General features: G+C 44.5%; 2 protein-coding genes across 2 annotated transcripts in view; one reads left to right on the top strand and one right to left on the bottom strand.

Moving 5' to 3' along the window:
• ddr1 (discoidin domain receptor tyrosine kinase 1) overlaps window positions 1–6,403 on the top strand; it is a 61,714-nt gene extending 55,311 nt beyond the window's left edge. Inside the window, exons 18-21 of the mRNA XM_084174662.1 lie at window positions 1,661–1,858; window positions 2,123–2,390; window positions 2,736–2,885; window positions 3,293–6,403. Coding sequence (XP_084030788.1) covers window positions 1,661–1,858; window positions 2,123–2,390; window positions 2,736–2,885; window positions 3,293–3,433 — 757 coding nt within the window. The 3' untranslated portion in view covers window positions 3,434–6,403. The remainder of the gene's footprint in view (window positions 1–1,660; window positions 1,859–2,122; window positions 2,391–2,735; window positions 2,886–3,292) is intronic.
• Window positions 6,404–6,457: 54 nt separating this feature from the next.
• Window positions 6,458–20,385, bottom strand: LOC311139734 (flotillin-1-like). The gene is made up of 12 exons (XM_084174664.1): window positions 20,114–20,385; window positions 18,959–19,020; window positions 16,539–16,614; window positions 16,078–16,168; window positions 15,803–15,946; window positions 15,082–15,201; window positions 14,306–14,554; window positions 13,888–14,069; window positions 12,421–12,466; window positions 9,613–9,750; window positions 9,149–9,313; window positions 6,458–9,020 (listed from the first exon to the last, which is right to left on the bottom strand). Exons 2-12 carry the CDS (start codon window positions 18,999–19,001, stop codon window positions 8,994–8,996), a joined length of 1,281 nt encoding a protein of 426 aa, XP_084030790.1. The 5' UTR covers window positions 19,002–19,020; window positions 20,114–20,385; the 3' UTR covers window positions 6,458–8,993.
• Between the last annotated feature and the right edge of the window lie 516 nt (window positions 20,386–20,901).

A 20,901-nucleotide genomic window follows, 5' to 3' on the forward strand; every position in this document is an offset into this window, starting at 1 on the left:
TCTCTGTTATAGGGCCAAAAAGATTGGAGAAGTGGTTTACCCATACATCTCCGTTTTGGATAGATAGCTCTTCGTGTTGTTGTTTGTTTAGTGTTTTCCAATTTTCCCAGAAGTGGTTAGAGTCTATGGATTCTTCAATTACATTGAGCTGATTTCTGACATGCTGTTCCTTCTTTTTCCGTAGTGTATTTCTGTATTGTTTTAGTGATTCACCATAGTGAAGGCGTAGGCTCAGGTTTTCTGGGTCTCTATGTTTTTGGTTGGATAGGTTTCTCAATTTCTTTCTTAGGTTTTTGCATTCTTCATCAAACCATTTATCACTGTTATTACTTTTCTTTGGTTTTCTGTTAGAGATTTTTAGATTTGATAGGGAAGCTGAGAGGTCAAATATACTGTTTAGGTTTTCTACTGCCAAGTTTACACCTTCACTATTACAGTGGAACGTTTTGTCCAGGAAGTTGTCTAGAATGGATTGAATTTGTTGTTTCCTAATTGTTTTTTGGTAGGTTTCAACACTACTTTCCTTCCATCTATAGCATTTCTTAATATTATTCAGTTCTTTTGGCTTGGATGCCTCATGATTGAGTATTGCTCTGTTCAAGTAGACTGTGATTTTGCTGTGGTCTGATAGGGGTGTCAGTGGGCTGACTGTGAACGCTCTGAGAGACTCTGGGTTGAGGTCAGTGATAAAGTAGTCTACAGTACTACTGCCAAGAGATGAGCTATAGGTGTACCTACCATAGGAGTCCCCTCGAAGCCTACCATTGACTATGTACATACCCAGTGTGCGACAGAGCTGCAGGAGTCGTGACCCATTTTTGTTGGTTATGTTGTCGTAGTTGTGCCTAGGGGGGCATATGGGGAGGGAATGCTGTCACCTCCAGGTAGGTGTTTGTCCCCCTGTGTGCTGAGGGTGTCAGGTTCTTGTCCAGTTCTGGCATTTAGGTCGCCACAGACTAGTACATGTCCCTGGGTCTGGAAATTATTGATTTCCCCCTCCAGGATGGAGAAACTGTCTTCATTAAAGTATGGGGATTCTAGTGGGGGGATATAGGTAGCACACAGGAGGACATTTTTCTCAGTTGAGATAATTTCCTTTTGAATTTCTAACCAAATGTAAAATGTTCCTGTTTTGATTAATTTAATAGAGTGAGTTAGGTCTGCTCTATACCAAATTAGCATACCCCCTGAGTCCCTTCCCTGTTTTCACACCTGGTAGTTTGGTGGATGGGACTACCAGCTCTCTGTAACCTAGAGGGCAACCAGTGGGTCCGTCTCCTCTATACCATGTTTCTTGTAGGATGACAATGTCTGTCTCTCTCTCTCTCTCCAACTCTCGCCCCTCTCTCTCTCTCTCCACCTCTCGCCCCTCTCTCTCTCTCCACCTCTCCACCTCTCCACCTCTCGCCACTCTCTCTCTCTCCACCTCTCCACCTCTCGCCCCTCTCTCTCTCTCCAACTCTATTGCCCCTCTCTCTCTCCACCTCTCGCCCCTCTCTCTCTCGCCCTCTCCTCTCTCTCTCTCTCTCTCTCTCTCTCTCTCTCTCTCTCTCTCTCCTCTCTCTCTCTCTCTCTCTCTCTCTCTCTCTCTCTCTCTCTCTCTCTCTCTCTCTCTCTCTCTCTCTCTCTCTCTCTCTCTCTCCCTCTCCCTCCCTCCTAGGAATGACTTCCTAAAGGAGGGGAAGATTCTGTCTCGTCTGAAGGACCCTAACATCATCCGTCTGTTGGGAGTGTGTGTGAGCAGCGACCCTCTCTGTATGGTCACAGAGTACATGGAGAGTGGAGACCTCAACCAGTACCTCTCACACAGAGTCCTGCTGGACAAGACTGGGTCCACACACAACACCCCCACCATCAGGTAACACACACACACATAGTACACACACACATAGTACACACAGGCAGTCACACTCACGTTTTCACAAAGACATGCATAAACACACACAAACACACACCTTTCTCCCTGCGTCTGAAATATTGTATTTCTGCCTCTTATCTCTTGTCTTCTTCTTCCACCACACATACCTCCCTCCCTCCCTCCCTACCTCCCTCCCTCCCTCCCTACCTCCCTCCCTCCCTCCCTACCTCCCTCCCTCCCTCCCTCCCTCCCCCCCTCCCACAGTTACCCTGCTCTGATCGCTATGGCCAGTCAGATAGCTTCAGGGATGAAGTTTCTGTCGTCTCTGAACTTTGTGCACCGTGACCTGGCCACAAGAAACTGCCTGGTGGGGGGTGAGAAGGGCGAGAGCGGGGGCGACCGGGGCGGGGAGCGGCCCATCAAGATCGCCGACTTTGGGATGAGCAGAAACCTGTACGCTGGAGACTACTACCGCATCCAGGGGCGAGCTGTGCTGCCTATACGATGGATGGCCTGGGAGTGTATACTGATGGTGAGAGGACACACAGGGAGAGAGGGAGGGAAGGAAGCAGGGGCGCAACTTTCACTGGGATGGGGGGGTTTTATCATTGGAATGTGATACAAAACGAGGCAACGATGTGCTTTAGGACCATGCGGACGCCTCCAAGCGGTCAGGTGAAAATGTTATGTCCCCCCCACTTCTAAAACCAAAGTTGCGCCCCTGGAAGGAAGACATAGTGAAGGAAGGAGAGAGAGGCATAAAGAAAACAAGAGGTACTGAGAGAGGATATGAGGACGTTACAAAATAAAATAGACAAGTAGTAAGTTAGCAGTGGTAAATAAGTAAGTAACTAACAGATAGTTTGTGTCTCTGCAGGGGAAGTTCACCACAGCCAGTGACGTGTGGGCGTTTGGTGTGACTCTGTGGGAGATGCTGAGTGTGTGTCAGGAGCAACCCTACTCCAACCTGACTGATGAACAGGTCATAGACAACGCTGGAGAGTTCTTCAGGGACCACGGAAGACAGGTACACAGACACACACACGCTCATACAGTACAATAGCAGTACATTTAAGTGTGTAGAATGTTTAACCCTCATCTCTCCCTCCTCCCCTTTCTCTCCCCCCTCCACCTCCTCCTTTCTATCTTTCTCCCCATCCCTCCTCTGACTTTGTCTCCCACTCTCTCTCTTTCTCCCATCCCCTCCCTCCCCCTCCCTCTCTCCCTCTCCCTCCCCCTCCCTCTCTCCCTCCCCCTCTCCCCTCTCTCTCCCCCTCCCTCCATTCCCTCTCTCTCCCCCTCCCTCTCTCCCTCCCCCTTCCTCCCTCCATCCCCTCTCTCTCCCCTCCCTCCCTCTCTCCCTCCCTCCATCCCCTCCCTCTCTCCCTCCCCTCCCCTCCGTCCTCCCTCCATCCCCTCCCTCCCTCCTCCCAGGTGTATCTGACCAGGCCAGATGTGTGTCCTCAGGGTCTCTATGACCTCATGCTGAGCTGCTGGAACCGGGACTGCAAGCTCCGCCCCTCCTTTGCCCACATTCACGCCTTCCTCACAGAGGATGCCATGAACATGGTGTAGAGAGAGAGAGAGAGAGAGAAAGAGAGAGAGAGAGAGAGAGAGAGAGAGAGAGAGAGAGAGAGAGAGAGAGAGAGCTCCTTCTTTCTCTTCCCACTCCTCCTACCTTCATTCCTCCATTCCTCATAGTGCTTTGAGCGAAGGATGTGTGTAGAAGTGGTGGAGGTGTAGAGGGAGAGGTGTGCAGTATATTTTGGATTTCTCTATGATGGGCGGATGGGGCTGAGACACCGCTGGTTCGGTTTTCACTCCCACGAGACAGACCCCAAGTCATACCCCTTTACCCCCCCTGAGTAGACTCTAGATTGTCTTAATAAGAATGTAACACAACACAATGGTTGGTGCGGTGGTGGGTTGCTATCTGATTCTGCATAGTGCTTACAGGACCACCAATGGTCCGTCAGTGGTCTGCTAGCTAACATAGGGAAGCTGTAAGACCTGTATGGGGAGGTGATATGACGATGCTTGATGATGTAGATGAATGTGTAACGTTGATTAAGGTTTATCAAAGAATATCAACAATACCAATCTGATTATGAATCAATATCAGACTTTAATACTCTGAAATGTGATCATAGTTTAATAGCATATTAACATTTTGGGATAAACTTAATAACACATCGTCCTATACAGATATTTTATTACTTGACATGCTAATCTTTTTGGTATTTAAAAAAATCATGCGCTAGGGTTACTGGTGAAGGTTTATATGTACTGTCATACTGTCAACATTTCTCGATCTCAAAATGGTACGCACACATTTTTCGCACAGAGATGAAATTGCACACAGGGTTCGCTGTCTTAGTACTATATATAAAACTAGTATGTCCCAGTAAACTCCAGGATGTTCCCAGTATGTTTCACTAGTTTTCAGGATATAACCCAGTTCTTCCCAGCCCCTCTGTCCCAGACCCCAGTCTAGGGTTCAGTCTCTAGTCTCATGGAAGCAGACAAGTGTGGCTGAATATTGCATTATACTCCTCTGGCTTACCCCTGTTACGTCATAGTTTTCAAGTCTGGCGAGCAAGATGATGGTATGTCATACACAGGCCAGTAGCAGACACAGCAACAGGTGTCCCACCAGCAGTCTGTAACCCCAGGCATTAGACAGACACACACACAATGCTGTCAAGTCAGTCATTTAGTCAGCTGCTCAACCCAGACTAGGCTGGTGTTGTGACTATATTCTGCCATATTCTGCCTCCCTCTCCACCCAACTCAGTATCTCACCACTCCGTAAGCCTTTCATTCAGCAGTCTCACTCATATCTCTCACAACTGATCCACACTCTGAGCTGTAACTATGGAGTTATAGTGGACTGATGTGAACTGATCTGGACTCGAGGACTCTTTCCAGGACAGGAAGCGTGTGTGGTTGTTACCATAGAGATATTGTTGTTACTCTACCAGACCTCCAAACTGAAACCCTTTGGACCTCCAGAGCCAGAGAGAACTGACTGGTGTCACATGATGTGAGCCTCACTGACTGAGAGAACAGGTACAGTAGGGGAGGTGCACTGTGAACGGCTACAGCCAATGAGATTTGAACATAACAGAAGAGAGACATCCTTCCTGATGGGAGCTGGAATAGTACAGCCCACAGCAACACCCACTGAGAGACAGACAACACTGCCTGTGCTGTGACATCACATGTGAAACTGACAGTTGTGATTGGTGACTAGCTGATGGAACAGCATAACATGGATGGGACAGATGGATCAACGACTAGAGGGGGGTGGGGGCTGAGATGATATGTAAATTACAATTTCCATGTGTAAGTGAGGTGAGCGATGTGATGATTTTCTACCAGCGATGGATAGCGGAGCTGGGTCTGACTCAGTGACCCAGATGCAGAAATGAGGTTCATGTATATATCCAATACACTACCAGCTGCACTTTAAAGGCTGTTTCTGCCCACATGCCCCAATACCAGCACTGGAATACTAGAGTAGTGACCAGTCTTGGGGCGTAGTTACAGTTTAACAACTAGTTAACGACACTTTCAGAGTAGCTCCCCAACATTGGTATGTATCATGTTACTATACTAGTATCATGTTAGTATGCTAGTATGGATATTGGAGCGTACAGACAGTCTGTATTCCCTTGGCATTAGAACCTATAGCAGTCAAACATGGCATTGCTGGTCGAAATAGATGCAGGCCTAAACATTATAAAAACAGGTCAATGTCTTCTTGTGATTTATCTACTTAAAGTTGATCATTTATTCATGATGCATATCAGTAGATTGTTGTTCAAATAGAACCGCCTCATAAAAGGTGTTCTCAAGGAGGAAAATAAAGGTTTGGAAAACCTGTCTGCATTATGAGGAAAGGCAGAGTACACCAAATGCTCATCCCCAAACTTTGTGCCAGTGCTACATAGATACCCAGCAATAGAGAAACGATCAGACCTAATGGTTAAAACATCAAAATGACAAAGAACGTAACACTCATGAGGAGCACTAGCAACTGTATCCAAAGCCTTTTAGTTTGTCAGTGACCTTTCATCTTCATTCTCCCAACATAAACTGACCATGGTGGAATCTGCCTTACTGATGTAGTTCTGTAGAATGAGTCAGGTTTAATCAAGATGATCAAGTAATCGTTGTTTACTGATTGAATGAGTGTGAATGGTGGTGCCATATGAATTTGAATACAGTATGTGCTTCTCGATTGACCTTTTTTGATACACTGTAGCCCAACTAAACCCATATTTGTATATATATTTACTGTATGTGTACTTAGAATCTCCTTGTCAGTGATGATGTCGTCCTTTGTCTTTGAAGCTGAACTTGATGATGTGTACATATTCTAAGGACATACTTTTTATTTCGTTGACTAATATATGGAATTTCTTTGTTACAGTTGGGGTCTCTTATTTTGTTCCTTTGTAGAAAGCTTGCTATCTTACCTTGATGCCATTGTAATTCATTGTGTTGTCTATTTTTGTAGTTTTAATAAAAGTAAACCTTTCCAAATAAAACAAGGACGAATGTTCTACTTGTCATTAAACACACGACAAAGGGTTTAAGTTAGGAAATCAGAGTTTGTGTTTATATAATGTTACAATAATTTCATTCCAAATTTATTTATAATATTCATAACTTGGTGCACTTGCATACAACGTTTACACTACACAGAAGGCCAGGTATTATTTTGGCAAGTCAACAAAGCATAGAAAAGGCTAAAAGTCACAAATCATTGACATTATGATGTAATATACAGGTGTGCGCATAAGTGAAAGCAGTAGTATTGGTTTGGCGAAATTGGCATTCATTCATATCTTTAGGACATAGCACGCCTCTATATATTTAGGTTGTTACAATGTTTAACCTGGGGTGACAGTTTAGCCTTTAGGTTGAGAGAAAAATGGGAATCTTTCAACTTAGTCAGGCACTTGGTGGTAACAAAATGCATAGACAGCCAGATAGCATGTAAGCTTTGCTTTGGGGTTTTCAATCAGGTAGAGAGAAGTAGCTCCTAGAATCCTGAGCAGTGGTATAGAACATAGAAGAAGAATGATTATATTTCTATGGTATAGAACAAGTCCCTACCAACTACAACAACCCTATACTACAAAAGGATCAAACAGGGATGTGATCAGCACAACATAGAACATCTAGAAAAATAGACCATTCTAATGATAAGATTACGATACGAAAGGATAGCTCCTGATTAATGAACACATCTGTGATTAAAATGTATATTGTCTACTCCAGTCTATCGAAGGTCCCTGTATACCAAACTGGACCATACCACTGAATGGGACTCCACTACAGTAGAGTCTGTAGCCTGGTCCCAGATCTGTTTGTGCTTTTGCCTGTTCCATTGTCCTTGCCAAGTGAAACATGTTTGACATGACAGTTCCATAAGGAGTTGACAAGAGAACAGAAACAGACTGGCACCCAGGCTAGTTTCTCCGTTCCCTTATTCTACATATATACCTTCACCTCAAGCAGCATGTTCATCAGGCACCACGTGACACCTGACCTAGATAGAGACTTCTGAGGTTAGCCTTCAGCAGGAAACCCCCAGTCTGCTCCCTCCCTCCTGCCACCCACTTCCTTCCAATCACTTCACATACATTTACAGAAAATCTCAGCCTTTATACATTTATACCACAGTAGAAGCTCAGATCTAAGGCCTGTCCGTCTAATAAGTCTAGGGTTTAGAAACACACTTAACACACTAGAACTAAGCCATAATGACAATCTGTCTGTTGTGTTTGATAAACAACACTTTAACAGAGAATCTGTAGTTCCTTGTTTTTTGCTTTGGTAACTAGATGAGATTAGGTACCATCAGATTCGGTACTCCATTGATTGTGTCTATGCCAGTATTGTACCAACAGAGAGAAGAGGTTTAGTGCCAACCCACCATATAGTTTGTGATTTCATCGCCCACAAATGGCAGAGTCATGGCAAAAAGCACACACATCTTAAAACAGCATCATCTGCATGTAACTTGGCTTCTATTGTAATATGGCTTGTACTGATAGTATTAATTATACTTTAAAAACACAAGGCACTGGCCATTCTGGAGGGTTATCTTAGAGATATCAGTAGATAGACTGATCTAGGATCTACTGTTAGGGGAGCACATAGTCGAAAACTACCTTGTCCATAAGGTGGTGGACAGAGGTACTAGAATGTTATAAGGCATGCACAGAGCATGCAGAGGTCAACTAGCAGATATAACATGTTTATGTATAATAACATGACTACCAGGACTACAAATATCTCAATTCTGATTGGGGAAAATATGAAGATATGTTCACAGTGAAAGTAAAGAGCATTTCTTCTTCATTTGATAATAACTAGCTAGCCAACCATGCTGAGAACAAGGCAGACTACCTTACAGAACAACTGCAAATGTTGACAAAACAATCAGCTGACAAACCCAACAATGAAATGGATGACCTCATACATGCACACACTATTATTTCCTATGAACTATAAAAGAATGAAAACATAATTTCTCAACCACAACCATATCCCAACGAAATACAATTCTATGAATTACAAAAAAAACTATGTGACAGGCTGGAAAATATAAGTTTAACAGTTTATATGGACCCAACCCTGTAATAGAGGGAGACAGAAAGGTAGGCTTGAAGCAGTGATAAAAAAAAAAACGGAATAACGGACGGGAGAAAGAGAGTACAAAATGGTGGAGAGGAGGCTAGTTACTACCAGAACTACTAAGGCCGTTTCATGCTAGTCCAAAGTGCTCTCCTTTCCTTCATCCAAGCTGATCTAACAGAGATATGAATGACCAGGAGAAAGAAACTCCCCCAGTAGGCCTACAACATATAGTTTTGACCCATCCTGTGTTTTCAGATCAGTGCCAACGAGGCCCAGGAAGCAAGAGGGGAGGCTGATTAAGAGTGTTGTGACATGCCCTAAGAAAGACTACAGTACTAACACAGGCATGCAGACAGGCATGCAGACAGACAGACAGACAGACAGAGGACTACACTAGGAGTAGTAACAGTAATTATAGGCACTAGGAGGCAGTATGGAGTTCCAGGTCTGACTGTGCAGACTGTCTCACTGGGCTCCATTCTCAGCCCATACGGGTGGACAGGCCAACCTGTGGAAAGAAGGGGAGAGAATGTCAGTGTGTGTCGACAAATATGTTCACATACACATGCTGTATACGCACACACACACTATTTTCCTCTCTCTTCCACACACACCCGCGCACGCATACACACAGACCTGTGAAATGTTGATTCCGGTGAGTTTCTCCACGGCAGCTGGTAATCTGGTCATGATGTCCAGAACCTCTCCGGTCAGCTTGGCCGCGCCCACCTCACCCCCGCCGCTGGAAACCATGGTAACCTTCTGGGCCATGGACAGGGGCCTGCTGATCTCCTCTGCTATCTAGAGGACAGGAGGAGTGATGGCAGCTTCAGGAAGAGAACAGCAGCACACAGGACTGCAGTAACAGTACACTACAGTAGTGGTCAAAAGTTTTGACCACAACTGTACATGTCTGTCTGTCATCTAATCAATCTGTCATCCATCTATCCTTATATACACTGAATCTGACCATTTATGCATCCATCCGCTTAAACTCTCCATCTCTGTATCTACTGAATGGCTTTCCCATCAATCCTTCTCCCTATCCATGCACCCTCCCAGTCTCCAGTAGAACCAGTCCTACTCCCAGTGTGACTGACCAGTGGTAGTTTCTCCAGCAGCATGTCCACCATGGCTCCCTCCCCGTACTGTTTAAAGGCCTCAGCCTTCTTAGCCATCTGCTCTGCCTCGGCACGACCCTTAGCCTCCAGAGCAAACGCCTCAGCATCGCCCTTCATCTACAGAGACAGAGAACACATTATAGTTCAAATAAATAAAGGGTGTATATATGAAAGAACAAATAAGAATAAACTCAGTTGCCGGTTTATTAGGTACACCCATCTAAACTCAAAAAAAGAAAAGTCCTCTCACTGTCAACTGCGTTTATTTTCAGCAAACTTAACATGTGTAAATATTTGTATGAACATAACAAGATTCAACAACTGAGACAAACTGAACAAGTTCCACAGACATGGAAATGGAATAATGTGTCCCTGAACAAAGGGGGGGTCAAAATCAAAAGTAACAGTCAGTATCTGGTGTGGCCACCAGCAGCATTAAGTACTGCAGTGTATCTCCTCCTCATGGACTGCACCATATTTGCCAGTTCTTGCTGTGAGATGTTACCCCACTCTTCCACCAAGACACCTGCAAGTTCCTAGACATTTCTGGGGGGAAATGGCCTAGCCCTCACCCTCCGATCCAACAGGTCCCAGACATTCTCAATGGGATTGGCAGAACACTGACATTCCTGTCTTGCAGGAAATCACGCACAGAACGAGCAGTATGGCTGGTGGCATTGTCATGCTGGAGGGTCATGTCAGGATGAGCCTGCAGGAAAGGTACCATATGAGGGAGGAAGATGTCTTCCCTGTAACGCACAGCATTGAGATTGCCTGCAATGACAACAAGCTCAGTCCGATGATGCTGTGACACACCGCCCCAGACCATGACGGACCCTCCACCTCCAAATCTATCCCGCTCCAGAGTACAGACCTCGGTGTAATGCTCATTCCTTCGACGATAAACGCGAATCAGACCATCACCCCTGGTGAGACAAAACCGCGAGCACTTTTTGACAGTGCTGTCTGGTCCAGCGACGGTGGGTGTGCGCCCATAGGCGACGTTGTTGCCGGTGATGTCTGGTGAGGACCTGCCTTACAACAGGCCTACAAGCCCTCAGTCCAGCCTCTCTCAGCTTATTGCGGACAGTCGGAGTACTGATGGAAGGATTGTGCGTTCCTGGTGTAACTCGGGCAGTTGTTGTTGCCATCCTGTACCTGTCCCGCAGGTGTGAGGTTCGGATGTACCGATCCTGTGCAGGTGTTGTTACACGTGGTCTGCCACTGTGAGGACGATCAGCTGTCCGTCCTGTCTCCCTGTAGCGCTGTCTTAGGCGTCTCACAGTACGGACATTGCAATTTATTGCTCTGGCCACATCTGCAGTCCTCATGCCTCCTTGCAGCATGCCTAAGGCACGTTCACGCAGATGAGCAGGGACCCTGGGCATCTTTCTTTTGGTGTTTTTCAGAGTCAGTAGAAAGGCCTCTTTAGTGTGTCTTAGTGTTAGTGTCTTAACGACCGTTCCACAGGTGCATGTCCATTAATTGTTTATGGTTCATTGAACAAGCATGGGAAACAGTGTTTAAACCCTTTACAATGAAGATCTGTGAAGTTATTTGGATTTTTACGAATTAGCTTTGAAAGACAGGGTCCTGAAAAAGGGACACTTCTTTTTTTGCTGAGTTTAGTCCAGAACAGCCTGAATTCTTCAGGCATGGAAAAGTTGCTCGAATGGAATCAAGGGACCTAATATGTGCCAGGAAAACATTCTCCACACCATTACACCACCGCCACCAGCCTGTACCGTTGACACCAGGCAGAATGAGGCCATGGACTCATGCTACTTACGCCAAATCCTGACTCTGCGATCAGCATGACGCAACAGGAACCGGGATTTGTCGGACCAGGCGATGTTTTTACACTCCTCAATTGTCCAGTGTTGGTGATCGTGTGCGCACTGGAGCCGCTTCTTCTTGTTTTTAGTGGAACCTGGTGTGGTCGTCTGCTGCAAAACCCATCTGTGACAAGTACCGACGAGTTGTGCCTTCCGAGATGCCGTTCTGTACACCACTGTTGTACTGCGCCGTTATTTGCCTGTATATGGCCCGCCTGTTAGCTTGCACGATTATTACCATTCTCCTTCGACCTCTCATCAATGAGCAGTTTTCGTCCACAGGACTGCCGCTGACTGGATGTTTTTTTTTGTCGTACCATTCTCGGTAAACCCTAGGCACTGTCGTGCGTGAAAAGCCCAGGAGTGCGACCGTTTCAGAGATACCATACCACGCTCAAAGTCGCTTAGGTCACTCGTTTTGTCCATTCTAACGGTCAATCGAACAGTAACTGGATGCCTGTCTGCCTGCTTTATATAGCAGGCCACGGCAATCAATTTCCCTGGCCACTGAGTGTATATCCCAATGCATCTGAACTACGAGACACAAGTGGGGGGGTTATTCTATGAAAAATATATCCAAATGGCAAATGGACTGGTTAATAATGTGTTTAATATATGAAACACAGGAAGAAAGAGAGAGAACTTATCCAAAGGTAAGGTTGTATTAAGGGAAGTGAGCGATGTATACAAAGAGGGAGACAGGGAAGTTAGAATAGAGACGGGAAGAGGAACAGAGAACACCAACCTCAATATGGAGGGAGGGAGGGAGGGAGAGCGAGCGAGCGAGCAAGTGGGTGAATGAGAGGGTGGAAGGGACAGGCTGTCAGGGGAGAAGCTATGACAGGGGGCATATCAGCCAGCTATTGTACTGATAACAGGAATGACAGGAGAGTGGAGGGGAGTGACAGAGGAGAGAAGGGAGAGGAGAGAAGGGAGACGATGCTGAACTCACTCTGATGGACTCTGCCTCTGCCTCAGCCTCCATGATGAGCTGTGCACTGTGAAAGAGAGAGAGACAGAGAAGGAGAGAGACAGTTGGAGTTGAGCTGAACTGAGCAAATGTTGGCCCCGTGTAGCTCAGTTGGTAGAGCATGGCGCTTGCAATGCCAGGGTTGTGGGTTCGATTCCCACGGAGGGCAAGTATGAAAATGTATCCACTCACTAACTGTAAGTCGCTCTGGATAAGAGCGTCTGCTAAATGACTAAAATGTAAAATCACTAGAAAAGTATCTTCCTCAGTTTAACCTTTAGCAGGACTCACTGCCCAGGACTACTACGGAACAGAAAAAACCCACAGTTCTGATTGGGATTCTGGCGTGTCCCAGCGGTGATCGCCTGATGCTGGACGCTAGGGACCTAATTTATAACCGTTGCGTAAATTGAACACTGAATATCTGCGTGCGCCATTTCTGAAAAAAATATTGAGATTTATCAACTTGCCGCAGGCCATACATTAGCATGTTTCCAGTTATAAATCAGATCCTAAAACTGTGTGCGTGAACAAGCATTATAACTCCGCCTGAAAAACGCCCATCATTCCCCCTTTATGGTGACAATAAGGCCCTTATTTGCTGTATACTTTAGAAGTATTGGAATTAGGCCAAAACAGTATCTAAAGGAAATAGCAATGGTGAACTTGATCAAATGTCCTGGAGGTGCTGTATCTGAACAATTGCAAATGGTTGTGGACCTGTAAACAGATCGTTTGAACGCAATAATGTTTTGCATTCACTTTTTCCCGAACATAAATATGCTGCACTGCCCGCGAATTCTGAAACATGGTGTACCCGGAGAAAAATTACAAATACAGTAGGTCTACTTACAGCGGTAGCCTACACACTTCAATGCAAAAGATCAACCAGAGTTTCATACTGTACCGTCTTTGGATCAACGGTTTGTTCACCTGTATGTTATAAACTGCGCTCCCTGTTGGATGCATAGGCTAGAGCAAAAACTAGAAATTATAATAGCCTACATATTAGGTCCAATTAAATGAGAGATGCGCATGGTCATTTGTTGTATTGCTCCTTTGGGAATATTAACTCATGGCCGGAATAGGTGAGGAATTTATTCTGCAATGATCATGGAAATGAAATTAATAATAGGAAATATGCCTATTTCTAATTATTTTAGAATGAAAAAATAAATACATTTTCGCTCTTCTCACTAACAGCAAATGATTGCATCTTATTATATTTGGCTACTTGTTTTTTTGTTATGAATAAGAGTGTCATCATATATTCTCCATTTGCACAAGGCTACTTTTGCCTTTTTGCAATGCAATACTTCAACCACTAGAAACGTTGCATATGCATGCTCTAAAGTTTGCGGGAGGATAAGTACATTCTCACCTCAAGTTTAGTTTTTATAACTGACAACTTTCTTGTGAAAACTGGAGCATGCAGGTATTGTACCATACCGTTCAGCCTCAGCCAGTCTCTCCAGGCGGTATCTCTCTGCCTCAGCCGGCTTCTTCACCTTGGCCTCCAGCTCCATCTCCTTGCGGGTGATCTCCTGCTCCTGCAGCAGGATCTGCTGAGACCTCTCCACCACCTTCACCTGCATCGTCTCCTCCTCAATACGCTGCTTCGTCTTCGCCACCTAGATCATCCCGATAATCAAATGGATTTAGAAAAAAACACCCAAAGACACTTCACATCAAAAGTGACAGCAGTGGTGCGAACTTGAGGATCCTGCTCGCTTCTCAAGTTAGGATTCTGCCCTGTGTTAATAAACGTGAATATTATCCGTTATTAGAACACGACACGCTACATCGGCTGTGTTGGGTGTCTGAATGAGAGGATCATTGCACAGCCCAGAGTTTGGTGATAGGATACCTGCAGCTGATAGGCCATCTCAGACTCGGCCTTCTTGGTGTTGACCTCATAGTCGTAGGAGGCCTTCTTCAGCTCGTAGTCTCTCTGGGCTTTGGCCATCTCGATCTCATTCACATACTGGGCTGACACCTTCTCCTGCATGGCCTGGGCCTCCCGGATCACCGCGTCTCGTTTGTACTGAGCCTCGCCGATCCTGGCATCCTTCTGCACCTGAGCTGTCCTAGCTTTACCCAGGGAGTTGAGGTAGTCCTGACAGAGACCGTGTTGTTATTATTAGAAACCTGCTAGTTTGGGTCCTGCATGCTGATTGGCTGAAACAGCATTTCAGCCGTGTGTATATCAGACAATATACACAAAAATACTTGTTTACTGTTCTGTTTATGTTGGTAACCAGTTTATAATATCAATAAGGCACCTCAGGGGTTTGTGGTACATGGCCAATATACCACGGCTAAGGGCTGTATGCAGGCACTACGCGTCGCGTCGTGTCTAAGAACAGCCCTTAGTCGTGATATATTGGCCATATACCACACCTCCTTGGGACTTATTGCTATTATAAACTGGTTACCAACATAAACAGAACAATAAACAAGTATTTTTGTGCAGGAATTTGTCTTGCATTCTCGAACACTGACTTTTAAAATACATTTTTAAAAACATTTTACAAAATCTGCGCCTGTTTTCTGTAACAATCCTTGTGTGACATTCATACTGTAACATCGCTGTATTTTTGTCAGAGTGTTAGTGAGAGAGACAGAGGGAGAGAGAGAACAAACCTGGTCGTCGTGAACATCTTTGAGCGTGTAGCTGACCACGCCGATGCCCATGTTGACCAGGTCAGAGGAGGCCACCTTGAACACCTGCTCAGAGAACTTCTTACGGTCCTGGTAGATCTCCTACAGGGGAAGGACAATAATCATATATAATATACATACATTTAGCAGACACTTTTATACATTTTCGTATTGGTGGCCCCAACGGGGATCGAACCCATGAACCCTGGTGTTGGAAGCGCCAAGCTCTACTAACTGAGCCACACAGGACCACGGGGGAGATGGGTGGACCGGCCATAACGAGTGTACCCATGAGTGTTCCTGTCAAATTGCCCTGGTCTGAGGGGCTTTGTCCCTTCTAGTATTTCTGTATCTATGGGGGTGAATACAGAGGAGATCAGCCAGAGCTACACGTGAAGTAAAACCACAGACCAGGGGAATGAAAGGACACTTGTTACTACTATGCTCTTACTATTCACTACATTATAATAACTATAATCCATTACTGCTCTCAGTTGCCAGGCAGGTTTGCCAGCCTTTTAGCTAAGTCATGAGAAAGGTCAACGGTGAGAAAAACAAGCTATGGCTTGTAGCTTCAAGTCAGTGAGACATTCAGTGATAGTCAATTCAAAAGACCAAGGCAATCCTTTTGGAAGAGAAAAGGGCACCAGAGGCAACACATGCCCTTTATCAGGACATGGTGTGGTGTGTGTGTGTAGCCTACCTCAACAGTCAGATGGGCGATGATGGCCCTCTGGTGCCCCTCCAGTGTTTCCAGGGCGATGTTGGAGACCTCAGCCTCAGACTTCCCCATGAACATCTGACAGGCCGTGGCCAGCATCTCCTTGTTCTGACCCTGGATCTTCACCTGCCAGAGGTCAGGGGTTAGAGGTCAAAGGTCACATAGGGATTCCATGTGAGGTCAAATATACCTATCCAATCAGGATACATGGCTACTTTCACATGTACACAAAGTGTGTAGGTGCTAGGAGTCCATACCTGGGCGATGCCAGTGACAGAGATGGGCACTCCATGACGGGTGTACACCTTATCACTCTTCACATTCAGAGTCAGGGTGTTCAGGGTGATCCTAACAGAGAGACAGAGACAGAGAGAGAGACAGAGAAAGAAGAGGGTATGTGGTTCAAAGAGGGAAAGTACAGTGAGAATAGAGAGGGGGATAGCGAGAGGGAGGAGAAAGTGAGTCAGACAGAGAGAGTAACCACGACTACAGGTGGAGGCTACAAATGACAGATGGTGTTGCATTATAAGCTTAAAATAGCAGCCTGGTATTCGTATAGGCTTATTCATTTAAACACTAACGTTACAGTAACAGTAGAGAATACACAGGGACTATGGGGCATTTTTCTCTACACATTAACAGAATCCCTGAATGAAACCTGGATGGATGAGTGGATGGATAGATAACTGAAAGAAGAAGGGGAGGGAGAGATAGCTACCTCTGGATCTGTTGAATACAGGGGAGGACAAATACTCTTCCTCCAGCGATCATTAGAGGAGGGGAACGACCAAAGCCTGGAGGTGAAGCGAAGAAGAGAGGGGGCAATCAGACTTTGACAGAGAAAAGTAAAAAGCCTTAGTATACAGTGCTATGAAAAAGTATTTGCCCCCTTTCTAATTTTCTCTACTTTTGTATATTTGTGATCCTGAATATTATCAGATCTTCAACCAAAACCTAATATTAGATGAAGGGAACATAAGTGAACAAATAACACAACAATTACATATTTATTTCATTTATTTCATAAACAAAGTTATGCAACACCCAATTCCCCTGTGTGAAAAAGTAATTGCCCCCTTACACTCAATAACTGGTTGTGCCACCTTTAGCTGCAATGACTCCAACCAAATGCTTCCTGTAGTTGTTGATCAGTCTCTCACGTTGCTGTGGAGGAATTTTGGCCCACTCTTCCATGCAGAACTGCTTTAACTCAGTGACGTGTGGGTTTTCAAGCATGAACTGCTCGTTTCAAGTCCTGCCACAACATCTCAATTGGGATTAGGTCTGGACTTTGACTAGGCCATTCTAAAACTTCCAATTTGTTGCTTTTTAGCAATTTTCATGTAGACTTGATTGTGTGTTTTGGATCATTGTCTTGCTGCATGACCCAGCTGCGCTTCAGCTTCAGCTCACAGACGGATGGTCTGACATTCTCCTGTAGAATTCTCTGATACAGAGCAGAATTCATGGTTCCTTCTATTAAGGCAAGTCGTCCAGGTCCTGAGGCAGCAAAGCATCCCCAAACCATCACACCACCACCACCATGCTTGACCTTTGGTATGATGTTCTTACTGTGGAATGCAATGTTTGGTTTTCGCCAGGCATAATGGGACCCATCCCGTCCAAAAAGTTGACTCAAGTTTGCCAAAAAGCACCTGGATGATCATCAAGACGTTCTATGGACAGATGATTCAAAAGTATAACTTTTTGGACGACATGGTTCCAGTAATGCCTGGCGAAAATCAAACTCTGCATTCCACAGTAAGAACATCATACCAAAGGTCAAGCATGGTGGTGGTGGTGGTGTGATGGTTTGGGAATGCTTTGCTGCCTCAGGACCTGGACGACTTGCCTTAATAGAAGCTCACATCCGTCTGTGAGCTGAAGCTGAAGCGCAGCTGGGTCATGCAGCAAGACAATGATCCAAAACACACAATCAAGTCTACATGAAATTTGCTAAAAAGCAACAAATTTGAAGTTTTGGAATGGCCTAGTCAAAGTCCAGACCTAATCCCAATTGAGATGTTGTGGCAGGACTTGAAACGAGCAGTTCATGCTTGAAAACCCACACGTCACTGAGTTAAAGCAGTTCTGCATGGAAGAGTGGGCCAAAATTCCTCCACAACGACGTGAGAGACTGATCAACAACTACAGGAAGCATTTGGTTGGAGTCATTGCAGCTAAAGGTGGCACAACCAGTTATTGAGTGTAAGGGGGCAATTACTTTTTCACACAGGGGAATTGGGTGTTGCATAACTTTGTTTATGAAATAAATATGTAATTGTTGTGTTATTTGTTCACTTATGTTCCCTTTATCTAATATTAGGTTTTGGTTGAAGATCTGATAACATTCAGTATCACAAATATGCAAAAGTAGAGAAAATTAGAAAGGGGGCAAATACTTTTTCATAGCACTGTATACTAAAAAGGAGTGGGTTACTTGAAAATATGAGAGATTAAATTACATTAGGCTATACTCTCTCAACACAGTACTGCACACAATTAAGATGTAATGTACACAGTGAGTCTATGACATATATTCATTAGCCTACATATAGGACTACATTGCAGCACCACATTCCACACAATACAATGCAAGTAAGGAGCTAGCCTATTGACAGCTGGTATTGTGAAATGTCAACAAAGTAGTGTACTGTTTGAGCTGAACCTGATTACAGATTCCTGTCCTGGTTTACTACACACTGTGACATCTGGGGCGCGTTCAGCAGGACACAACGTTTTGGAACATTCAGATATAAATATATAATATAGAACAAACATGCCTCTCCGACATATAGACCAAGGAATCATGTTGGCTCTATTAATGACTTTTCTATCTGCAAAGTTTGACAACTGAAAGTGGCCCAGAGTTGCTCAGTGGTATCACATGACACTTGAGGATAGGCTAAAGTGAGTCACATGTCACTTGGCCCTACATTACATTTACTGTTACTTGTACTGTAAACAATCACATACAGTATACAACATAGGCCTATTACAGTTTCAAGAAAAGTGAGTCATAACAATATTGGACCATTTAGGGCAATGGGGTAGGTTGGGCAACCTGTTTTTCCTGTCTGTATTGTGTCATATAAGATCATGTTAATCAATATGAACACATAAAACAAAATATCTTACCAGACACCACCATGGCTTCATTGGGTCCACATGTGTGGAACATCTTGATTTGGGCCTAAGAGCTGTAAGAGAAGATTGTCAACATTAGACAGTCTCCACTTGGTTGGCCTAATCATTCAAGACGCATTGGATTAGTACTAGTATTTTGCTGCTAGTTCCAATTCCAAATAGCTTTGGCCTAGGTCAAGAGCACAGCTGCACATTCAATCCTAAATGTAAACACAGCCTTGAGATCTTAGAGCTAAAACTAAAATAACGTTTAAATGTAAATATACATGATGAAGTAGGCCTAGTGTCTCAAGTTGTGTGTCTGACGGTCAGTTGTTCATCGATCTGGCACAGTAGTGTGGCGCTGCAATTAACATTGTTTACGTCAATCACCCAAGCCAAAGACCCAATTGGCAGACCCTACCCAACATCCCACACACACACACATTGCCTTTGATACTTTACTTCCTGTTTATAACGAAATGTACAAGCCAGTGGAATAACAGAGAAAGTGTTGTGGTAACTAGATGTCAGTTACTGTTGTGGTTAGTACTTGTGCAGAGAAAAAGTAGGACAATCAACTTGAGAAAAAGTGACAGTCTGGGTGGGTATAGAACACCTAAAGTTTAGAGAGAACTTTATTTGGCAGAATTGGACAGAGGCGTTCCATCTCATCTGGGATCGAAGCAGATTGATGGGAGGCTAAGTTAGCCATGTGGATCCTTCAACAGTGTCGTTCGTGAATCCATGGCTAATACCGGAAGATACATTAGAATAGTTACCGTCTGCCAAGATGTTACAGCTATCTACTGTTACATAGTTACCACAGAGATTGTTTCTCTACTGTCTGTGGTTACTATAGCTAGCTAGCTACTTCAACAATGTGAATGTTGAATACAGATATCTAACGTTAGCTAGCTAACGTAACAGGCTAGTGCATTTACCATAGCCGTGTGCTCTAGTCTATTCTGTCACCCATACTGACCCACCCTATTCTGTCTCCCAGTAGCTAACTTGCTACTCCATGCCCCCGCCTCAACCAAATTAGCTACAGTATGCTAGTTTAAGCTTGCTGCTGGAAAAATCAAATGTTTACGTTACGCTAGCTATGTCCATAACAACCACAAACAAGAAACACATATTTTTATCTTGCCTACTGTAACTTACCAATCGATTCTCCCTAAATATATGTTTTCCTAAATCGTCGTGTACACTCCAGAGGGTTTCAAGATACTCCGATTAACGTGACTTCACCACTGGCTCAATCACCGGAATTGCAAAAATGTCTATTTACTTCAATGGAGAGCAAATGCTGACCACGCCCCCCGACAGTTTATAAGGTCTAGAAAGGCATAGTAGTAGGCCAGTCTGACTGTATTTTTACTTCTGATGCTCAGATGCGTTTTCTGTTGCAGATCATCATTCTCCCAAGTTGTCCTATAATAATGTGGCCACATATGCTCCCGGCAGGCCCATATAGCCTAAATATTTATCATTTAACTTTTAAAATGTATTACCTTTTATATGTGGCATAAACACAGCCAGTCACAATGTTTTAATCTGATTAGGCTACTTCAGAAGTCTCCTGTAGGCATGCGCATGTTCGTCCAAAATATAATTCCAACATCTTCAAAATAGCTTGACATCAACCAGGTTTCCATCCAACCTTTTTATGGGAGTAAAGTACATGTCAGATAAAAAATGTAATGACATCATGGGAAAGCATGCTACATATTAAATACATTAGTGGTGAAATTCACAGGGTGGTGAAAGTTCACGGTGATGAGCTTTATGCTCCTTTCAATAAATTTCAAGGGTCTTATTCTGGTGACATGATGATCGATGCATGGCTACTGTTTGACAAATAAAAATAATCTCGAACTATTGTCCATAATAATCTCATCAGGCTATAGAGCCCCACAGTGGAGGTGTCACAATACCCATACATCTAGCGG

This window comes from Coregonus lavaretus (assembly GCF_964263955.1).
Source record: "Coregonus lavaretus genome assembly, chromosome: 13".
Taxonomy (NCBI): domain Eukaryota; kingdom Metazoa; phylum Chordata; class Actinopteri; order Salmoniformes; family Salmonidae; genus Coregonus; species Coregonus lavaretus.